At 35.6% G+C, this 23,756-nt stretch overlaps 1 protein-coding gene across 1 annotated transcript in view; it reads left to right on the forward strand.

Annotated features, from left to right (window-relative positions):
* ERCC6L2 (ERCC excision repair 6 like 2) overlaps positions 1-23,428 on the forward strand; it is a gene marked incomplete at both ends in the record, with an annotated part of 58,016 nt that extends 34,588 nt beyond the window's left edge. Inside the window, 6 exons of the mRNA XM_082013093.1 lie at positions 391-543; positions 1,633-1,713; positions 3,750-4,941; positions 5,700-5,854; positions 19,856-20,040; positions 22,459-23,428. Of these exons, the coding sequence (XP_081869219.1) occupies positions 391-543; positions 1,633-1,713; positions 3,750-4,941; positions 5,700-5,854; positions 19,856-20,040; positions 22,459-23,428 (2,736 nt within the window). The remainder of the gene's footprint in view (positions 1-390; positions 544-1,632; positions 1,714-3,749; positions 4,942-5,699; positions 5,855-19,855; positions 20,041-22,458) is intronic.
* Between the last annotated feature and the right edge of the window lie 328 nt (positions 23,429-23,756).

A 23,756-nucleotide genomic window follows, 5' to 3' on the forward strand; every position in this document is an offset into this window, starting at 1 on the left:
TTTTAATCTTGTGGCTTTTATTTAGTCCTTACCAAGTAAGCATGCAAGGCAAAGGACTATGTGAAAATAGGAAGAGTTTAGTATTGAGGAAAGATGAGCAGTCAAGATACAGAGGAATGTCAGTAGTGTGTATAGTGGGTGTCTGATATTAGGCAATGGTGAAGTAAAAGACTTGAATTTTTTTTTTTTAGATCCAGTTAAACCAAGCAGGTTCCTATTATACCACAGTCTATTACATCACCATCTGCCATGGATCTTAAAACAAAATATCCTCCCTTAGGAATTTCTGCCTGCTCCAGCTAAAGCTGTGTATATAATGTGGATGCCAGGAAATTCTGACATGTTGTTGGAGCAAACACTTCTGAAATCTCTTGTGTTGTTCTGTTTTAGCAACTTCACTGTGCGGTTGTTGGAAGTCAAAATGCCAAGCGGTATTTCGAGGCAGTGCAAGGATCAAAGGAACATCAAGGAGAGCTTTTTGGGATCCATAACCTTTTCAAACTTAGGACTCATGGGTCCTGTCTTACCAAAGATATCCTGGAGGTGTGAAGTCTTACTCTGTTACTTCTGGATATTAGTTTTGCATTTTTCCTTTCCTCATGAGATGTTTCCAGTCAAAATTATGACAAAGTACTTTATAAAATACAGAAATTTGAACAGTGCCTGTCTATGTAGTACCTTAAATTAAATAGGCATGCTAATTTCTCACTCTGAACTAGACGAGATAAATTTCTTTAAATCAAAGAAAAAACTGGAAAAAGTTTGGATTATAATTTCCAAAAGTTTGCTGATATATTTCTTTTCCTAATAAAAATTTTGTAACTTATTTTTGTGGTATTTTCACATATTGCCAACTTTGTGCACATATACCTTCATCAATAGCTCAGAGTGTCCTTTTAAGCCAGAATTCTGATCATCAGAATATTTTTTATGATCATAGTAACCTTTGTACAGTACATTTTGAGAGGTCAAAAACTGTTCAATAAAATACATTTTTATCATGGTGGATTTAAAAATGTTACAAGGTGGAAGTAAATAACTGAGGTTTCCTATTTTAAGATTCAGTTCTTAGTTAAGCTAAAAACTGTGTGTTAGCACAATTCCATTCCATGCATGTTTGCTGCAGCTGACTTGCATCTTGGAATTTATTGCAGCTTTATTCTACGTTTCTTTCCATCCTTTCCTTTTATTTTGTTGTTTTGCCCATGCTAGGAAGAGGCTGGAGAATGGGATGTAGCACTATGAAGGCAGCATAGTCAAGAGTCATGTGGTCTAAGAACACATACTGTAGGGATATTAAGCTCAAGAGTTCTCTAAATCTAAATTAAAACATGGTGTGTAATATGAACATTGTAGCAGATATTCTGCTTTGGAAAAAGGTGAAAAATTATTAAAACAGCGTATGCATAAGTTTCTCTCAATTTATGCAGTATGTTACTTTTCCTGCAGGTTATGGGTTAGATCAAAAGAGCAGTAAGTGCCAAAATGTAAGTCTTAGTCTGGACTTTGCTGATTGTACTTCTGATTCTTATATATCTGTAGAAAAATAGAAAAACTAGTTTTTTTTCTGGGCTTACCTTTGTTAACTTGAAGATATACAGTTTTTATTCTGTACATTCTTGATTGTTTTAGAGGGAAGGCCGAGTAGAAGCAGGAGTCATGACAGCAACAACATGGCTAAAGGAAGAGACGACTCTATGCAGCTCAGAAAAGGTGAGGTGTCTTTGTAGGCTATGGACCAGAGCATGACAGTCCCTCTAGTTCATGATAGTATAGTGCCAAATGTGTTAGGCTGGTAATGCTTTTACCCTAGATTGCACTTCCCATTTTTTATTGTCTGCTTGCCCTTGGTTTCACATATTGTAAAGCATTAGATAATGTCATGCTGTCCATTTTAGTGGAATTTATTTATTCTGTCTATTTCAAGTGGAATATCTAAATATCTGAAGGGTGGCCGTCAGGAGGAAGGAGCCAGTCTCTTTTCAGCAGTGCCCAGTGATGGGACAAGGGGCAATGGGCACAAACTGCAGCACAGGAAATTCCACCTCAACATGAGGAAAAAACTCTTTACTGTGAGGGTGACAGAGCACTGGGACAGGCTGCCCAGAGAGGTTGTGGAGTCTCCTTCTCTGGAGACCTTCAAAACCTGACTGGATGCATTCCTGTGCAGCCTGCCCTAGGTGATACTGCCTTGGCAGGGGGGTTGGACCAGATGATCTTCAGAGGTCCCTTCCAACCCCTTCCATTCTGTGATTCTGTGAATATTCTTAACATCTGGTAATAGGGTGTTCTGTGACCTTTACAACACTTGGATATCCTCAGTCCAAATGGAGGTATTACTAACATGCTGTTAGTACTGTGCAATATTGTTTTCTGAAGCGTTGCTGTGTAGTGTCTTTAGAGTGACAGCCTTATGATATGGCATGACATGACATGACATATGATATGATATGACAGCCTTCTGACAAGAAGTCAGTTGAGAATCTAACACCTACTGTTGTTTGGAAGAATTTGATTAGGGAATTGTCGAAAGGAGTTCAATTGGTTTAGAGGATTGAAAGCTTGCTTCAGGCTTTGTGGACCCCTGTGGAATACATGTGCTATTTAGTTGATGCAATCAGCCAGTGATTCCCACCAAGTCAGTGGTCTGTTCAGTGCTGGCTTGTTTGTTGTTGTTTTTTTGAATAATGTATCTAATAATTTCCTACTGGAACAAGATTTTTTTTGCCCCTGTAAAGGCTGGGTTTAATGGGAGCATTTTTATGAATGTTTTTGACTGAACACTGCATTCAGATGATTTGGGAAACAAACAATTAGGTCTACAATATGGCCTCTAAACATGAAAGTATCATTAGATTAGAACACACTGAACAGTAGTGAAATTTAGCCACTGTGTCTTATACTTTTTGGAGATTTCTGTGGGTAAATGCCAGTGTTAATTTAAACCAGTATGCCATGACATTGATCATACCCTCACATTGCTAGTACATCACTGTATGGTCATCCTCTCACAGTGGATTTGGTAACAAACTAATTTTTTCACCTTGTGTTAAGTGCTTTTGATAAGCAGGGTGATATCAGGATTAATATATCTTAAAACTTCTTTTCATGTGCAAGAGTTTAGTATTTATCCTTCTGACTTTTCATTTACATATTGTCGTAATTCTTATCTCAGGAGTACACAGTTTTGGAGTTGTATTCTGGACTTCTGTAGCTTCAAAAACTTTTAAGGCTGCCTGGAGATAATTTTTGTTTGGTTACAGTAAGAGCATAACATTATGTACTCATAGCTCTTAAACTGTGTTAGCTGCCATATACAAGGAGGTTGACCCCTGTTGGTATCTTTTTTTTAATGAATGTCATTACACACTAAGCTTTGAATCATGAAGTCACTTTTCAAACTACCTTTGAAGGATGAAAAGTTGTTAGTATAAACTAGAAAAATAGGGATGTGGATTGTGAAGACATAGGTTGTTTTAGCAGTATGCAGCATATATAATGTCACATGTATTTTTTGTTATTGTCGTTGTTGTTTTGCTAAAATGTTTGTTCTGCCAAAGACTTTCATATTTCTCTTTAAGATTTGTTTTGTATTTGCTTTCTATTTGTGTGTTGTAATACTGTTTTGTGTATTTTTGAGTAACAGTGAAAATCCACTTTTTTTAATACTTCTTTGGAATTAAGTGTGCTTCATATATTATTTATGTTTATATATAAATACCTTTCCTGTAAATTACTTTTGCTTTTAGTGTGAACAACCAGACTGTAAAGAAGATAGAGATCCCAGAAGCATTCAAGCACAATTAAAGAGAGAAGAAATGGATTTTTGTGATGACTTTAGTGATGATGATATTCTGGAAACTTCTGTGAAAAAATGTGAAAGAAGGAAGCCTTGGAATCCAAATAATTTAACGGTGACAAAGGGACAGCTTTCCTTAATGCAGTGTGGATTCTCTAAGTTGTTGCAGAGAGAAATTGAAACTACCAAAGAGTATAATAATTGTAACTCTCATCATTCAAATTATGATGATCAGACTTTAAGAACAAAAGTAAATAGCAAGCACAGTGATTTTCAGAAATGTCAAAGACATGTGCATCTTTTGGAGCATGGGAAAGCTGCTCAGTCACCAGATCGAACTGATAAACAAGATATGCATAGTACAGGCTGGCTTGTTTTATCAGGCTCTGAGGAGGAAGGGGACAGAGGAGGTGAGGATCAATGCATTTCAAAGCAAAGTGATGTAGTCGTTGAAACTGAATGGAGTTCTGAAGAGAGTGATGATGTCATCTTTCCTACCCAAGTTCCAACATACCAGCAACCCATGCTTACTAAAGAAGTTGAAATCTACAGGTCAGCGTCTGAAAATTGTAAAGAGTCAGCAAAAGAAAAAGATGAGTTGTTTAAGGGAGACAGTAGGCAGCTTGGATTCCATAGTCCTGAGTCAAATTCCAGCAAAGTCATGTTTTTTAAAGACATCAAGAACTGCACAAGAGATGTGAAGGGCGCAAGCGACATAAGTGATGAGTCTGATGATATTGAAATTTCCCATAATTCTGAATCAAGAAAGTTAAGAACTTTCAGCTTTCCGAAATGGAGAGAAAGACACACCCATAACAATGAAGTAGGTAGATTCTCCAAATGTCTGCTACAATCAAAGCAGCCCAATAGAAAAGAAAAGGAAAGTGATTCTCAGAATATAGATGAATTTTCATCCTCTGAAGATAACTCCCCAGTTGAGAAAATTGATGCTGGAGAGCAAAGCTATAAGTGTAAAAGACAGAGAGGCAGAGTTCAGTTTGGGTCTAAAATGCTTCATCCTATTCATGATACTTCTGTTGCACAAATGAATTCTAGCTATTTTACTTTGCATAGAACTAATACAAGTAAAACTGAATTTGAAGATCAAGAGCAAAAAGTTGAATCAATGGACAGATATTTAGGTAACTAGTAACTTAATTTCTTTGATTTTATCTCAACTAAAGTAGTAATATATGTTTAATTTATCATTGTTGGCAGGTTTTAAGTTTTCCCTGCTGTACATGTTTTTTTTACAAGATACTAGTAAATGCTCTGCTACATTATTTATTTAGTAATGTCTTTCTGTATCTCTCTTTTTACCTATTAGTGTTACCTTCCTGTTTTCTGATGTGATGGGTTGCTTTGTAATATTTTGTTAAATGCCTACTGTCTGTTGAAAGATGTTAGCATCTTTCATAGATTGAAGAATCTATTTCATAGATTGAAGATCTATTAAGAATTCACAAATCTAAATATTTGAACTGTAAAACCTTAAGTGTTGACAGGGTTATTAAGTTATTTTCATATACTTAAGTTTTTATTTATGTGATTTTGGAGTTTGAAATACCATATAGAAGATTTGATTCTCTTAGAGACAACTTTAAACATTAATATCGCAGCCATTAAGTCATAGATGCTATGAAATTTCTCCTTTGTCCATTTGAAAAAAAAAGTACATTGAAATGGGAGTACTATTAAACTATCTGGATGGATCTGAGTAAGTCTAATGATTATTCTTCATTTCGTGGAAGTGAGAAAGTCGGTGCTGAGTAAAATCATAACAAATTTTGCAACTTTCATGTTAAATTTTTTTAAAATTAGAATATCTTTCCTTCAGTGCAACTGTACCTTCAGGGTTTTGGAATAAATCTTTGATTGTCTCTTTCTCCTAATATATCAGATGGTGTTCAAGAAGTGGCTTATATTCATTCAAATCAGAACGTGGTTGGATCCAGCAAGGCTGAGAATCACTTGAGCCGATGGGCAGTGCGAGACGTATTTGAGTTGAAGCAGTTTTCCCAGCTCCCTGCTAATATAACAGTCTGTAGTGCCAAGGTAAAGAGAAGAGTTTGGGAAATGTTGTTTTTACTGTTTTTATCCTCATTTTTCATCTTAAAAAGCTCTAACAAACTTGTTTTTCTGTTAATGGCCACCGTGAATGATCAAAGCCACTGAGGATGGGAGGAGGAGGAGGCTCAAATGGAGGTCTAATAAATTACTTTTGTGTTTTGGTTTTTGTTTTGGTTTTTTTTACATTGGCCAGCTCTGAAGGAGTTGGGAATTAAGCAGCAGAGCACCCTCTGTGGGATTTTTCTCAGAGAAATGGTAAGATTAAAGATTGGGTGTTTGAAATCAAATTCTGTGCCATGTTTTTCTGATTTGAGGCTTGAAAAAATGTCAGTTTGTCCTGGATCCAGTTAACAAAAATCCAGTTGCCATGGTACATGCCAGAATATCTGTGGCGTAAAAAGTCAAACAAATCAGTTTGCAGATTTTTTTTTTTTGGCATGGACACATGCAGTTGCTGTAATGGGTTAAAGTAATGGTCATTATTGTTCATACTTAATGTTTGAAATGTAAAACTAGCATTTATAGGGGTGCTTATATGTAGCAACAGATACGTTTTATGCTTTTTGTTTTTCATGCATCTTTTTAAATTATGTTTGGAATACATACAAATCTGGAATAAATTCAGGTACAGCTTCCAGGTTTTTGTTCTAATTACATGGTGGTTTTAATCTACTCTGAATATCTGGACACTTTGTTGTTTGCCTTGTGATAAACATTTACCATTTCCTAGACTGATTCTTAAGATGAACCACAAGCATAGAGTAAGTAATGGGTGAACGTGCAGTTTAGTCTTTACAAACATATTAGCAATCACTATAGAAACTGTAGACAGAGGACTGTGTCGTTCTGGGGTGTTGAACATGCGCAGTGGCTAAGAGTTTCTTCCAGTGGTGTTGATGTACTGTATTTAATTAAGCCATTAGCAGGGATGCCAAAGAATTTTTGCACGGGGAAAATCAAACCAGGCCAACCAGTAAAAGTGAGGCCTTTTCAGTTCTAACACATTTGCATTAGAATGTCCCTTATTAAGAGAAAAGTTGGTGAAAAATACTCAAGAATACTGTAGAAAAGTACTTATTTAATGGCAATGGCTGACAACGTTAATAAAACTAAATAAAAATGAAAGAAAACTTGGAAGATAGTACTTTTGAGTAAATGTCTGTTGAAAAACTAGTTTGTGGGAGTCATTTGTATTGTTCATGTGACTTATTATTTAGAGAGTGTGATTGCAACTATTACAAATTAACCTCTCGATTAACTTGTCAGTCCATTTTTGTAAGGTATCTATTTTTCACTCAAAAGCAACAGTAGTATCAATTCTCTTGGAGATTTAAGTAGGAAGAAAAGCATCAAGAATTATGGCTGCCTCTTCCTTGGCTTCCTGTTCTTTCTTTGATGTAGAGGCACTAATCTAGAAACTGTCTCTAGGTGGCTGCTTATTCTTAAATGTGGAGCTTTGAATTTTTTGTGCTCAGTTTAAAAAAAGAGGTGCCAGAGCTTCATAGACAACTTTGAAATATGATCTATTTGGAATATTACTGCTACTATTTTCCTCTCTTCATTATTTTATTTTTATTTTAAAAGCTTTATATGAAAAACATGATCACTGTTGCTCTTCTGGCCATCAGTCTTTGCTGGTCATTTTTCACTTACTTGCCATCAGTTTAAGGCAAGACATTCACTGTCAGAGCAACTAATTATGTTTATAAAGAGAATGCTGATTTCAAATGAAGTTTAATAAAAAAGTTTTTCAACAGATTACAGTAGCGTTATGTGTAATATTAAAAATACAACTGAACAGTTTAAATTTCCATCATTATTTTTGGTAAATAAAATTATAGTATTGAATACTGGAATGTTAATTGTAACCTGATAGTTACTAAAGGAAAAACAAAACTTTTCTCAGCTGAAATTCCTTAGTGATGTTGCTTTCTAACATCATTGTTCTAACTGTTTCTCAGATACTGGGTAGCTGTTTCTGTTTACTCTGGGTATCAATGATCACATTCTTAATTAGAAGCTTCTTTTACAGTGTATTTATATTGAAGCTTTAATAGCATCATGAAGGCTCCTGAATAATGCCCTGACAATATTTATGGCCCTTTTTAAGCACATTTAATCAATTTGTCTTATTTCTAAGTAAGAGTGATTAAAAAAGGTCTTTTCCTTTCATTTCATAGATAGGTCTCTTTGGACAAAAATAAAATATACTTTGTGCTCTTTGGTTCATCTATGCCAACTCCATCTTCCTGCTCTGCAGGATTATTTGTCTATAATAATGCATTTCTGACATAAGAGTTTAAATACATTTTTCAAGAAATGGCTAATTATCTCTGGGAAAGGAATGCAAGAACACTTCAAAACTAACAAAGTATTCCATTGAAGCAGATGAGTTATCAGTTGGGAAATATGAAGACTGAGTGAAACATTTTTGCTTCCTGGTTACATATGAGTCTAAAATGACAGGCGTAATGTTACAATAAGTAATAAGCAAAAAGTAATAAATAATAAGCAAAAATAATCAACTAAGATAACCTTTTGTAAGAACATTGACATTTTATTGATTTCTTGCTATTGACTAGTCATCTAATCACATTCTGGCTTCACTAAATTCCCATGAACTTTTTACCTGTTAGGTTAAGTTCTTTAGTTTCAGTAGCTAATTTATGGAAATGAGGTGAATATGAGTAACAGCAAAAATAAGTTGCTGGAAAGCAATATAAATGAAGTAGTCTTCTTGGTTATCTACCTGCAGTAGATAAACCTAATTTATACTCATTTTATTAGTCCTTCCTTTATTGCTGAATCATGGAGACTAATGTAGTCACTTGAGTTGTAGAAACTGCTTAAAACTGGAGCAGACTGCAAAACCTGTGAGGACACTTTCCTTCAAAGTGAGAGAGGTTGCATGGGAAGAAGATCCTTGAGGGACAAGGTAGAAGGGATGGGAGACAGGGAGTTTTGTTCCTCAAAAGAGAACTTTGAAGGTATGTAGAACATTTTATTTAAGAACATAAGTAACTAATGACAAAGTAAACCTGAATTTAAGTTTGCTATAAGGAGTGTAAGACCTGAACTTTCAGATAAGAAAAGATGTTTGTCTTTGTGATAGTCTCTTTCCTTAATTTGACTTCAGAAGGCCTATGTTAGATCTGGACTGTTGGCAGTAACGTAATTCACAGTCAAATGTCTCTTAACCTTTTAAGCTGTAGGTTTCAATCAAGCATGGTCATTTTTTTAGTCCAATAATAAGTAGTCAAGTCTGTCCTTAATGTTACCTGTGCTAGAATTCATATACTCCATCTACCTTTTCTCTGAAGTAATAGAACATACTATTTTGACATGGTACTGTTCTGTACCATTAAAGGCTTAAGGGAACAAAATCTTCGTTCCATTTATGATTAATAGGACTTGCTACTATTTCTTCCATTCTTGCTTGCATTGTGCTCCAGGTTCCATAACAGTCCTGGTACATGGCTTCAAGACTGCTACAGAGCCTTTGACCTATCTTTCTCCTGAGGTGGTAGGGAGTGCAGTCATACTCTCTATTCTTGTTTGTTTTAAGGGGAATTGTAAATTTGACTGGTTTAGCTAGAATGTTCATGTGTATAACTGAATGCTTCTTTAGTGTGTATTTCCATAAATTCTGTATGGCTATCGAAAATACACTTAATTAACAGCAATCAGAATTTGAACTCTGCTGTCAAGAAATAAAAATAGAACATCATGAGATGTCCCTCACAACTTACCAGCTATGAAAGGTGAGATAAAACTAAAAGTAGTAAAAGTAACAGTATAAAGTGTGCATTAATTATACAAGCAAGAGAATAAACCATGTTTTGATTGAATATCATTAGTCAAAATAAGTCCTGTCCAGCATGTGAATTAAAGCTAGATAACTATTTGAAGATAGTATTTATGTGACAATAGTAGAAACAAACAAATGTGAAAGGTTTTTCTTATGATCCTGAAGAAACTAAAGTAAATTGTGGTTTTGGGAATATATTGCCTTTATCACAGGAGTCCATGCGATTGCATAAAAGTGGAAGAAGATTCTGTAGCTGTTGGTGAGTTGGAGTAGCATTTTCAGTGGAGAGAGGTGTAGAGGGAGCTTTCTTAAATGGTCATCTATAGCAGTGGATATCTGGTTATACTTTATTTTGCAAGTGTAATTGGGGAGATACTTAAAAGACTAACTTCTTTTTTTTAAATAGACATGGTATTTATATACTTAGTATTCTACGTTTAAGGGGTGTCTAGAATTACAGTAAAAAAAATTCTAACTTACTACCAACAGTTCCTGAATTGTACATATTATCCTTTGTCTGAAGATTGTCTGTATTTCTGACCATTAACCACAACTTGTAGTGTCAGGTCCTTTCTTCTAAAAATCTGCATTGACAAAAGAACAGTATGATGATTGTCCCTCAAACAGTTGATGTTTCTGGTAGTGTTGCTTATGTGGAAGGCACTGAAGTGTCAATAATCAGAGGTGCTTAAGAGCCTCAGTAATCAAAACAAAACCTGGGTTTTTTGTTCCATGCAGAGGTGTGGCAGACAGCTGTTTCTGAAAAAATTTTGGAGATACAGATTATACGTCTCAACTTCTCTGCAGTTCTAAAAATCTGTTGTATATTCCAGAACTTAAGCATCTCAAAAAGCAGTCAAGTGTCTCTTTTTGCTTTGTAATCTTTTATAGCAAGTCGTAAGTGTTAAGGTAGAAGTTATGGTCAGTTCTGTAATACTGCGGTGCAGGGAGAATCACACCAGGCTTCAGTATTCTAAACATCTGAGGGTAGAAAATGCATGTCATCTAGTGTTCCAGATATCCACTCCATTAAAAATTACTGAGAGCTGGTCTTCATTGCTTCCTTCCCTTTTTTGGGAAAAATGAAATTGTTAACATCTTCTGTAAGACCTTAGTAACCTATTAAGTATTTTTAGAGGTTTGAGGGTGTTTTGACCCTTTTTTTCTGGTAGGTTCCAGGTTCCAAAGCAACCTGGTTGATTTTCAGGGCAGGAGCATATTACTTTGGTTTTGGCATAGCTTGCACTATTATTTGTGAAGTTTTTTCTTGGCTACCATAAGAAATAGAAGCCTCCCAAAGGCAAAATTAAATATCTTCTAATGTTTCTAGTCTATTCGAAAGTAAAGGACTGCTTTCCTTAATTAATTTCCTAATTAATTTCTGTGTTAATTGGCAAAAACAGCCTATGTGAAATGTTTTACGTAAGTACAGAAGTCTGGAATAGGCTTTCTGTAGTTCCTATAAAGCTGAATTTGTGTAGTATTTCTTCAATGGGAATCTTGGTGGCGGTGTCAGATCATGGGGAAGACTCTGGAGTAGGCTTGGAGGCTTCACAAAAAAGATAAAAATGGGAACGGGACATACTAAATTTGAAAAACTGATGATGTCCCACATTAGAGCTAATTTGCGCTTTTTAATATGTGGAAAAGTATTAGTCACAAGAACATGCACTGTACCTGTGGAGTCTTTTTTTTCCAGTCAACTGCATGTTTTCAACTTAAGTTTACTTAAAGTTTTACTGAAAAGAAATGTACAAAGACAGCCATTCAATTGAGGATTAATCACTATGGCAACATAAATGTGGTGACTGAAAAGGGGGAGGATGTATTCTCCCCTCAGCTTCCTGCCAGCTGTCATATTCAACCTCTGCAGCATGAATTCAGGCCAAAATATAGACTGTGACCAGCTCTAAGAAACTGTATCTGTATTTTTATAAATTGGTACAGGAATTGCACTATGAAAGAAGACTTAATCCACTGAATTGGATGACAGACGTTTGGCACTCTTGCCAGTGTTTGACAGAGAAATGAGGGGATACTTTGTAGTAAAACCTGGATTAATCGTAAACCCCTCTTTATGTTATTGCAATGTGGTGTAAATGAGAGAACTAAGCATGCTGTCAGCCTAGGAAAAAACATGCCCTTTGTATCTCCAGTACAGATTTAAGTGCTGTTGAGAATACTGTAAATACAAAAGTTGTATTATTAAGAACTCCTCTTTATTGTATTTGTATTATTGTATTTGTATTACATTGACATTTTGTAGATTATTTAAACAAAGACTTTCAGTAATAGTAACTCTGATTGGAGTGTGTTTGCACAGCTTTCAGATTCAAAAAGTTTAGATAGTTGTTTACAAAGAGTAGGCTTTTGGGAGATAACATTCCATTATCTGTGCTCTTCTAGGATGGGGAATGATACTCAGCTTTAAAATTATTGTTCCCAAATGATTTGCCTGTAATGCTCCTTTATTGAGTTTACAGTTTCAGCTTACAATGGCATTAATAATTTCAGTATGGCTTTTGTTTGTTTGTTTTTAAATGCGATGAGTTCATATGTGGCATTCTGTGAAGCACGTAGTTGCATATCCATTATGGTGTATGTGCATGACTTTTGGTTCTGCTGCTGTTTGATGGAGGGACAAGAGTGCAAAAGAAGATAGGTCCAAGTTCACAGGTTTCTGCTGGAATAAGCAATTACCTTAGCTTTGAATTCTGAGACAGACTGATTATTTCCCCTCATTTTCAACCATAGTAATAACTATATTGATTTATTATTAGATTTTTTGGTGCAAGAAAGTGATACGGCTTATAGGAGTTCTTTTTGTTAAACAGTCAACAAACTAAATAAAACTGCTCCCCATGAGAAATTCTTGCTCTGTTACCTGATTGGAGAAGAGACTGACTCGGAAGTAAATGCAAAATAGACAGAACACAATCCATCCTCAATTGACGTACTGCATTCTCCACTACCAAGCAAAAGATGAGTTTATGGAATGTCCTTGGTCTCTGTTTACACAGGCAAAAAAACTAGCTATGACAACCGGGGAAAACAACTACATATTACTCTGACAAAATTTCTTTACTTTTATCAGCAGGTATAGCTAAATACTGGTGTCTCAGTGTTCGCAGAATATTTTTGAGAAGTAATTGGGACCCAGAATAAGTGTAACATTTTTTTGTAGCTTGAAGAACATTTCAGCTATTGGTCTTCTGTGATACGATCAAATGTTAGATACCTTTGTATTCAGAATCAACATCCTGAGTAGCTTTATTTAGTTCTGAAGGTTCGAGTATAAATGTGATTTGTCCTAGAGTTTTCTAAAATTTTAAGGTAGTTTAGCTTCATTTTCTAAGACAATTGAGATACTGACCATTAGCTATACGATTACCTCTAACTTTCATTCTACTGTCCTGTTTTATTAGAACAACAGACAAATTCAGTCTGAGTGAGGCTGCTTTTCAGTTAAGGTTAAATTCAGAGGGAAAATGTCCACATCAGAAACTATTCTAAAGTATGGTAAGATTTAGGCTTATTTTAAACTGTGGAATGTGTAAATCACCATAACCCTCTGAAGTACATAGCTGGTTCAGTAGTGTATCCTCTGTTAGTAGAAAAGCAATTCTGGTTTATTTAAGAACCAGGTGAAAGTAGAGATAATATCATTATTTGATAACTTTAAAAAATTATCTTGACCATATGAACCTCATTTTTAGAGAAACTACATGAGGTGTTATGTGGACACCATTATACTTTGTCTTCCTTGGCATGCAGAATAATTTAGGAAGAATTCTTGTTTGACACGTGTATATGTAGAAGAGAAGGAAATGAGACCAAGAATGAACAGTGAGGTAGCAAACAGTTCAGGGTATTTGTATATCTTCTGACAAGTAGAGGAAACATAAGTAAAATAAAAGCAATATCTAAGAACAGCATATGTTCAAGAAAAGCATATAGAAAGGTCACAGTAATTCATAATGTATTATGGGAAAAACTCCCAGGGAAGACAACAGGGAAGACTATAAGGGGAAAAAAGATTAGCTGAAATAATTTAGAATTGTAATTTGGGTAGATAAATTTACTGTAATGCAATAAGTGTCACCTGATCAAAATAATAACAATCATGCAAAACCCACTGCAACTCACAACAGATCTAGAAAGTCATGTGTTTTCTCAGGTTTTCAGGGGAGTGGGAACACATAATGTAGAATATGGCATAAGGGTTTGTTATTTGCTTGGAAGCTGTGTTTTAAGAGGATAGTCATACTGAATTCACTATTTCATGGTCTGGTATGATTTAGGTGACTGCAAAGCAACTAGAGATTTGAGGAGGCCTTTCTTGTTTGTTTTAGAAATGAAAACAAACAATGAAACTGCAATGGAAAGTGTCCTGGATATCTGGCAGCAGTGGTTTCATGCATACCTGAAGAGAAAAGCATGTTAGCACTGTTTCAGCTGTGAGTGGGGAAGTCAGAGGACGTTGTTGCTGACTAGAAGTCAGTATTTGGCAAGATACTTACCATAGTGATGTTTTGGGTAGTCAAGCAGAAAAAGAAAGGAAGATGCTTAGACACAGTACAACTATGACTGAGGAATAATTATGTAAACATGTTTTCAACTTCAGATTCAGGCTTTTGAAGGAAGTTCATTATCCTTTAAGTCTGGTTATTTGGATTGCCACAAACATGAGGCAGCTTAAAAAAACAGGTATCCCTGAATCTCTGTTTCTCTCCCTGCTACCCCCAACCCCCGTCATCTTACTCCTAGTCTCTGCTCCCTTGCTCTCCCATACATTTTCATCCTGCTGTACTTTAAAAAGATGAATATTGTTCTTTTCTGCTGTGCTTGTAGAGGCTAAAGAGAAGAAAAAGGACATCACAGGCTTAAGGTGGCCGGTCATCTCAGTCATGTCTGAGGATGCTTATACATGAATTAGCATTCATTGCTTTAGAGTGTAGAGCCACCTCTTCATGCCTGTTGTACGAAGAACAGATACTGAAATTTTTTACTGTCAAAGATAGTAAAAAATGGGGTTTGGTAGGTATATACTGTTTTTAAAACTTCTGTAACTATGCAGCAGGAGACAGATTGTCACATGGAGCTAACACATGCATGAGTTGCTGCAGATTCAAGATGGAATCTCTAAGTAGAAGTTACTGCTGCATTGTGGCACTTAAATTCTTGCTTGGTGCTCAGCTGCATGTCATCATTCTTCTTGAAGACCATTACCCTTAAGTGTGAACTGGTCTGAGACTTTAAATGTGCAGATGTAATGTAATATATGTAATACGTAACTCAAAGAAATGGAAACTCATTATTGGTATTCAAAACTTGCTATATGCTTTTAAGAATAAGAGACATACATAACAACAGAAGAAGAGGTGAAGGAAAATGCCTTCTGTGGTATAAGGAAGATATAATGTGTTTGTGTTGAAAACCCTGTAGACTAAATGGAATGTGAAAGGTAAAAATAAATGCTTTCTTTGATGTATTTTTTAATGTGTGATAAGAGTCCCTAGGTTTTCTGAATACTTTTTTTAAACTCTTTTCTGCACAACTATGTAGTAATCCCTCTTCTTTTCCATTGCAATATATGGAAAGCCTCTTCAGAATAAGTGCAGTAAATGAAGAGGGGATAGGAAGGAATGGCTGCACTTTTGCATGTTATTTTCCTTAGCTTGCAATAGCACTTAACAATTTCATTTTACTGTACTTTCATTAACTTTATTTCTTTCCCTTTACTGGGGTATTTTCTGTACTGTACCTTTTATCACATAATTTTTTTAATCTAAAAAATGTTGCCTGCCACTAAACAACTTGCATCTGTGGCCCTTTGTCTTACATGTATGCCTTTGAAAATAAATTGTTTATTTCTTTTGAGCTTTCTGTAAAGATGTTCTTGATGACATGAAATTGAATAAAACAGTAAAAATAGTACATTCAGTAACTCAATAGAAATCTTTCGTCTTTGATATCAAACAAATTATTTTGCTGTACCTTTTTCCCCTTGCCAAGGTACTGGTTTGAGAAAGGAGAAAACGTGAAGAATGCAGAAATGTATAATGGTGCTACAGATAACTCAGTATAGGCACCCTTAATTTATTAGATGACCAGTAAGTATATGATGATGTTTCACTTAAACTTTTCCACTTTGAACAGTGGAAATTTCATAACATGCACTGCAGATGCATAATGTCTTCAGTATAGGTAAACATTTAGTAAAGACTTAACTGCTTTCATGATTGCTGTCAATCTTTTTGTAAAAAATCTTTAGCTTTGCATTATGTGTATTTTGGAAGGCTAATCAAAAGGTGTGCTATGCACTGCATGAAGAGTATGCTTTGACACACAATATGTACATGTGTGATCATATGTTTGGCAAGAATGCTCTTGGATTTCTGTACTGTGATTTTTATTTGTCATTCAGAATAATTTGTTCATAATCATGTATTTCAAACTTTTAAGGATTAAATTTACATTTTAAAGTGTGAGTATGCTATTACTTAGGCACTGAACGGAATCTTAATTCCAGGAGAGAGATTTGCTTCCTTATTTGTGCAATTTGAGGTTTTGGAGTATTTTTGTTCTCCCTCTGTTAAATTGGTTAACATTTTTCAGTAGTTACGTGGCTGAGCCATAAAGCAAAGCCAGACTTGCTATTTGGCACAAAAGTTGGATTTTGGGGAGGGGGGGGGGGGGCAAAAAAAGTTGACTCTTCTTAATTCTCCTTTCTTTCTGTTGAATCACTCTTTCTGTCTAGTCCTGAGGTACACTTATAGGCTGATCACTATCATCTTTCCAGTTTTCCAGTCATGATTGGAAAATGCTATAGTTGGATCTTAGATCATTAAAATGATTTTTCAAGAAGTTCAGCAACACTTGTACTTACTTAAGTATATTAATTAATATACAGTACTTTAAGTTAAACAAAGATAATGTGCATTTCCAAATACACAGAATACCTCTTGTGTTGAAGGATTTGTTTCCTTTATTCCGTTCTTCACCAAAAGAACTTTTAAATTAGTAAAAAATTATTTACTAATTTAAATTAGTAAATAATTTACTTTATTTACTAATAAAGTAAATTAATAAATTTACTTTATTAATTCGTAAAGGTCTGACAGTAAATAAATAGACTATTGAATGTGTTAATATCAGTAGTGTAAGGACAAGAGTCAGACAATCCTAACTGAATCAAATTATATTAATTTCAACGTTGCCTTGCAAGATTGCCTATGTATATGATGTACTTGATAACTCAGGTGAATAAGACCAGTGCTGTAAAGTCAACGTGGGATTTCATGTAGGAGCAAATAATGGGACACACACACAAGAGTTTGGTAGAGAAAGTGCTCAAGGAACAAAAAATAGAAAGCTGTTGAAAGGAAACGTTTATCGTGAAATAGGTTTCAATCAATGAGTTAGAAAGCAAACATTGAAAGAGAATTGGAAAGAAATTGGCCACGAAAGGAAAGAATTAAGGAGAGTAATATATGAAGTCAAATTCAAAAGGAAGCAAAATAGTGTGGAATGTTGATAGTGCTGGAATGTTGACTGAAGTTTTCTTTTTTTTAATGGTAATGCTAGTAGGAAGACACAGGGAATATTTTCATCTATAAATGTGTAAAGCTTACCTCTATCTAGAGCCTAATCTATGTATCACTCAAAGTAACAAACTTCAGATTTGACTTTTAACGAACATGGAGACATCTTCGGAAAAACTGAAATAAGTGTTTTAGTTTCAGTGACAAATTATCTTTTTTAAAAAGGAAATTCTTGTATTTGGGGGCTGGATTTAAGTTGGCAAACTTTCAAAAACATTCAAGTTCAACAGAGCCAGTTGTTGTGTTTCACCCTAACTGGATGCCATTTAATCAATTGGCTTTGCTCTAGAGAGCTGAAAAGTTTTTCAAGAGTAACTCACAGTGACCGTGGGCTTTCACTGGCATTAGCTCCTGCAGCTCTTGGGGTAACTTGTTCATAGTAACTTTTTCTACCTTCAGGAAGAAACTTCAAGCAGCTAATTTAGGTAGAAGAAGAGGAGCTCTTTGTATGTGGTGGTATTTTCTGTTCTTTCAGGTTTGGCAGTGTGGGTCAATGTGCTTAAAACTTTTGTACTTCAAGAACTAAATATGCCACTTGTGAGTTTATCTGCAATTAGCAGTACTTTTTACATTAATTCTGATTCTCTGCAAAGACAAGAGATTTTAAAACTTCCAGTGTGTTTACAACATTTGGCTTTTTTCCCAAAGATACTTTTAATCTTCTGTATTTGAACAGTTGTGTAAACCAAAGTATTGCTGCCTCATAGACTTTGGTATTGTTTAATAAGAGGTAGATGGATGCATATTTAGGGGTGTTTAAAGTACTTTTAAGACAGCCATTTACATAGTTAGGTCTGTATTTTACGTAAGTTATGCTTGCTTGAATTAAATTATACAGTCCTGATTTCCTGACAGAGTGACAAATACACTAGGTCTTAGTGAGAGCTGAATACTATAAATGTTTTTCATGCAAAAATTCTATCAAAATAAATACATTTAAAAACTAGCATTACTTTATTTTTTTCAAAATATTTTCCAAGTTCTGTATTATCTATGCATATCTTTAAAAAAAGTAAACATTTTAAATGCATACAGAGTTAGCAAGATAACTGTAGAATATTTATGCTGTAGATAACATGTCCTAATTCAATATTAATTTTGTTACTATCATCATAACATTACTATTGGAGATGTGGTTTTTATCTTAATTGGGGCCTTGACTTCAGTTCTGTTTGGTATAACTTCTAATAATGCAGTGAAATTTTATTCTTTGGAGTTGTGCATTTAGCTTAAAGAGTGAAAATTTATGCCTATAGGTCCCTTACTATTAACATTTCTCTCTGTGTGCTAGTTTGAGGTTGCTTGCCAAAATAATCGATTGAGAACAGATCCTAAAGCTCAAGAACATTGTCAACAGCCCATGGAAATAAAGGACGGGAACATGCATCAAATAGAAACACATTGGGAAGAAACATTGTAGATCCAAAACCAAATTTTGAACAGCAGATGACAAGGTGTGAACACAGTTTGTGTTTTCATCTCTCAAGTAGTGTTAGCAGGGGGACTTAGGACATCACTAAACAGTTATTCTTTCCCCCGAACTTATGCGGGGGGCGGGGGAGGCAGAAATAAGGTAATGTTGCTTTTCTAGTTTTCCTGTTTTTCCCCACTCTTCAAAGACATTCTTTAATTTTTGTATTTCCCTTGGCTTGTGTTTTGGGAAAGGGGAAATTTTGATGAGAATTTGCATTTCTGAAAAATAACTAAGGTGTCAATAGGATGTTTTTGTGCAAGACATTGACTGTCAATGCATGAGTTGATCTGTAACACTACCTTCTTGAATTTGATTAAAACATTAGGTTTTTTTATCATCATTACATTTAAAAATTTAATCCTATCAGTTTTAATCTTATCAGTAATATAAAGAAAGTGTGATGTGTAAATTTTTTTTCTGTACATTTACAGGTAAGTACATACCTTTTCTGAAAGTATCTTTATAACTCTGAATAATTGTGTGTGTGCATGTTAGAGATTGTGATATTGACAAATTGTTTTACCTTAACTTTGATATCTTTGAATAGTGTTGTGATTATTTATAGTTTTCCTTTGAGTATTAAATTGCTAAAGTAACTAAGAGTTCTGAATGTGGACTGTGTAAAAATTGTGTAATATACATTAAAAAGCAGGAAGCAGTGAATCCAAAGAATCCATTAATCTTGATACATAATATCTTCCTGGATTAATGTATTTATTAAGACTAAGCTATTAACACAGCATTTTCTATTTTACAGTAATACTAGGAGGCTGTAAGTGAGATTTGGGTACTGTGGCGCAGGATTAAGTATTTGTATAAGCCCTGTTTATACATGAGAGAATTTGCAGAGATCTGTCGTTTAGCCTTACAATTAACCCATTTGGAAAAATATTGCAACTTATTCTTAGAGGACCAATAATTGCCTTCAGTGTCCCTGGAAGTTTGTGGCTGAGCAGGGGGAATTTACACTGCAGCTCTGAATCCTGTTCTTAGCACTCAAACTATTGAGTGCTAGCTAAGACTGAAATTGGGCATAACAGAGCCCATCACTATGTCCCAGACACAGCTGTGTTGATGATTTCCATGTCTCATTTTACTAGAAAAATGAAGAAAACAGAGAAGACACAGCAGAGAAGAATGTTATTAAGGGAGGGCAAGAAATGTTGGCAAACAGTAAGCAACATCACCTGTATGTTATGCATCCTGTGACCCAGAAAAAGAGAGAAGTGCACAGAGTAGGTTCAACCACCTTCTTGGTTGGAAAGACACCCAAAGGAATCCGCAGGTGAGACTATTGCGGTAAGATGGAAGTAGAATTCTAAGCTTGAAACAAACTTCCCTCTGGGCAGTTGCTTTTGTCATTGTTTCAGACATACTTGGGGAATATTCATGATTTTCTGTGGCAAGAGCAGAACTAATGGGAAACTTCCACTCACACTATACAAAGAGTACCATAATTGATTAATAAAATGAATTGAACCCACAAATCACTTTAACATGTTGATTCAATGTGTCATATATTACATAGCTGTGCAGATGTCATCACCACCAATATTCATGGTATGTGCACCAGGCAGTATTACAAACCAATGTTTAAACTGCATAGAAGCAAGAAATTTTATAGTGTGTGCTTCTGACTGCCTACTGGTTTTGCCCAGCTCTCATCACTTTCACTGAAAGACTGTTAAAAAATATTGGACTTTGTATTTATTTTTTAACATGGGGATCAATGTTTGTTAATACTTTTAATGTGTTGTTTCTGCCCTCATGTTTGGAAGGATAATAATTTTTGTCTCCTTGTTTTCCCTTTTTTGCCAAACTATTCTGCTGTTAATGTAAATACTTAAATTTCGTTATTACGTAGGCAGAAGTTCAATAACAATAGCCAGATGGTATGTGGAAATAAAAAGTGGAAAGCTGTAGCTGACTAGGCAAACCTGTACAACTGGGATTTGGTATATATTTTTAATGTAGCCTTGATACGAATAAATTACTATATAAGAGTTGGTATCTAGGTAGCATCTCTTAAGTGTTCAGAATCTGTGGTATCAGCCAGCTGGCCTCAGCTACCCAAACTGTTACTGCTGAAGTGCCAGACTTGCTTGCTAGTACAGATACTGAAATTCTAAATATTTAAGAGGCAGGTAGAGGAGAACCCTTCATGCTAAAAATAGTAAAAATTGTAATCATAGTTATCAATAATTTGTTGAAGTAAAAATTTTCAAAGGCAATGAAGGAATTAAGGATGTTATTCCAAGATCCTAAAGTCATATATCTAGTAAAAAGCTTAAGCACGTTCACTCTTGAACGTTCAGCAGGTCACCCGTTAGCACCTCACAGTTGTACTTTGTAGTACATCTGAATATGCTGTGCAATGCATGAGGATAATTAGGTGACTCAGTTTGGTGTGTTGTAGCTGTAAAGCTGAGTGAGAAGCTGTCTGCAGTCACCACGCCCAAAGGGTATAGCTGGAACTAGCCAGTCAGGTGGTTGAGTACTGTGTCCAGCTGTGGAGCCCTCAGCACAGGAAAGACATGGACCTGTTGGAGTGGGTCCAGAGGAGGCCACAAAAATGATCACAGGGCTGGAACACTTCTCCTATTAAGAAAGGCTGAGAGACTTGGAGTTGTTCAGCCTCGAGATGAGAAGGCTGTGGGGAGACCTTAGTGTGGCCTTTCAGTACTTAAAGGGGGCCTATGAGAAAGATGGGGACAGACTTTTTAGCAGGGCCTGTTGTGACAGGACAAGGGGTAATGGTTTTAGACTAAAAGAAGGTAGATTTAGACTAGGTACAAGAAGAAATTTTTCACAATGAGGATGGTGAAACACTGGCACAGGTTGCCCAGTGAGGTGGTAGATGCCCCATCCCTGGAAACATTCCAGGTCAGGTTGGACGGGGCTCTGAGCAACCTGATGTAGTTGAGATGTCCCTGCTCACTGCAAGGGGGTTGGACTGGATGACCTTTAAAGGTCTCTTCCAACCCAAACTATTCTATGATTCTATTCTATTTGAGGCCAACAGGATTAAATCTCACTGCCTACTGGAGCCCTGCTACAGGAGAGGCAGTATATACCCATTCTCTGACAAGCAAACATAAACCCACCTCTCCAGCCTTCCAGTTAGGTTACTTGATCCCAAACTATGGCTGACTTGATTAGGATGATCTCCTTTATTTAGAGTTTGGCCTCTTAGCAGAAAAAAATACTCTGTAGCTCACTAGATAGGATGGAGAGTGCAGTCCCTGTCTCCTCCTGTGAATGTGTTTATCCACCTCTTGTTTAGCAAGTCTTTTAAAAGGAGTTTGAGCAACTGCTTTGTGGTTTGTTGTTGGGGGTTTTTTTTGAGTTGTCATGTGTTAGGTGTTTTTTTCCAAAAACACTCTACCATCTTACAATCTGCATCCTTCTGAACTCTGGTCCTTCAGTACAAAATCTTGCTTACAGCGGAAGTTGGTGAATCTTTGGGTCATAAGCTGGGGAAATCACACTGGAGTGTGGGATTCAGAAGTCACTTCAGTTCTTCTAAGGTCATTATTCTTTCTTCTCTTTGCTGATAAAACTAAACAAATCTCCTAATAAGGAAGTTACGTTTAGTGATTACTTTCTGGGATATATGAAATACATGAATTGAATTAATTGCCTGAAAGCTGCTTTCATTTCTAGTTAACGGTGTCAGTGCATTTTTCCTTCCTTATAATTACAGGAGGCAATTTCAGGAAATGGTATCTTACTTTCATATGGGATCAGTGGAAGAACTCGCAGAACATATTGCAAAAGCTACCTCAGAAACAAGGCAGAAGATGTTGAAGGAATTTTGTGTTTCCAAGCATCCAGAGATGGAGTCTTTCTTCCCAGTTGAAATACCAGCACAAGCCTCACATGACTACAAGGAAAGAGATTTGGGTAGAACACACTCCAGAAAAAGAAAATCCACTGTTGGAAGATCTAAGGCTAGATCTTCATCAGCTGAAGGTCTGCTTCTGAGTGGAACTACAGAAACACAGAGCCAGCAGAGCCGTAAGGGAGAAGTAGAGCAACTTCACAATGACTCCTACATGCAACATATGTTTGTTGATGCAAAATATATACAATCACCCACTGTTGCTACTCAACATATTGAAAGGAAAAACAGTCAGGCATTCAAGGATTTTATGGCATCTGGCTCATTAAGCAGTAAATCAGAAATAATTGAGGTGCTGTCTGTAAAAAGTTGTGAAGGACAGCTGGACTCCGAAGGAACACAGCTGCCAAGAAAAAGATACCTGTCTCAGACAGAAAACGGGGAGAGAAGAGCTCAGACTTGTAAGAAAAAGTCTTTTGTGGACTTACTTGGAGATACCTCTATTCTCAATGACCTCTTCAGAAATGATGGAAATGGGGCTACAGAATTACCAAGGAGATTCCCTTCAGGGCAGGTAGAAAAATCAAAGGAGAGGCCAAAAGACTTCTGGGACATGCTGAATGAACAGAATGAGGAGAGCCTCAGAAAGCTCACAGACATAGCAGTCATAGAGAAGCTGTGTGAAAGAGCACCTCTTCCCCCAGTGACAGAAGAGAAAGCAGTGTATGAAAGTTCTCTGTGGAAAAAAAATGAAAATTTTCTATGGAAAAAATACAGTCCAGATGATTCAGATGAACCATCCACCGCTGCATCTTGTAATATAGTAAAATGAAAGTTTTCTACATGAGTTGTGCTATAGTTATCTTGTGCATATTTTAATGTTTAACTAACTTCAGTATGCAGCAAAACATGTTACCTCCATGAAATTAAAGGCAAAGTAATGAATTCATATTTATGATAGGGATTTACATTTTACAGATGTGAATATATATGTAATTACACATAGTATATGTAATATATAGTACATACGTGCATATTTAGTATGTATGTACTATATTATTGCAAGCTGTGATATATTAATTTTAAATTAAACTTTTAAATTGTTCTGAGTGCACTTTGCTTTCTGGCATCCTGATCTCATTTCTAGACTCAGTAGCATT

Source organism: Phaethon aethereus, assembly GCF_964289735.1.
Source record: "Phaethon aethereus genome assembly, chromosome: Z".
Lineage (NCBI taxonomy): Eukaryota > Metazoa > Chordata > Aves > Phaethontiformes > Phaethontidae > Phaethon > Phaethon aethereus.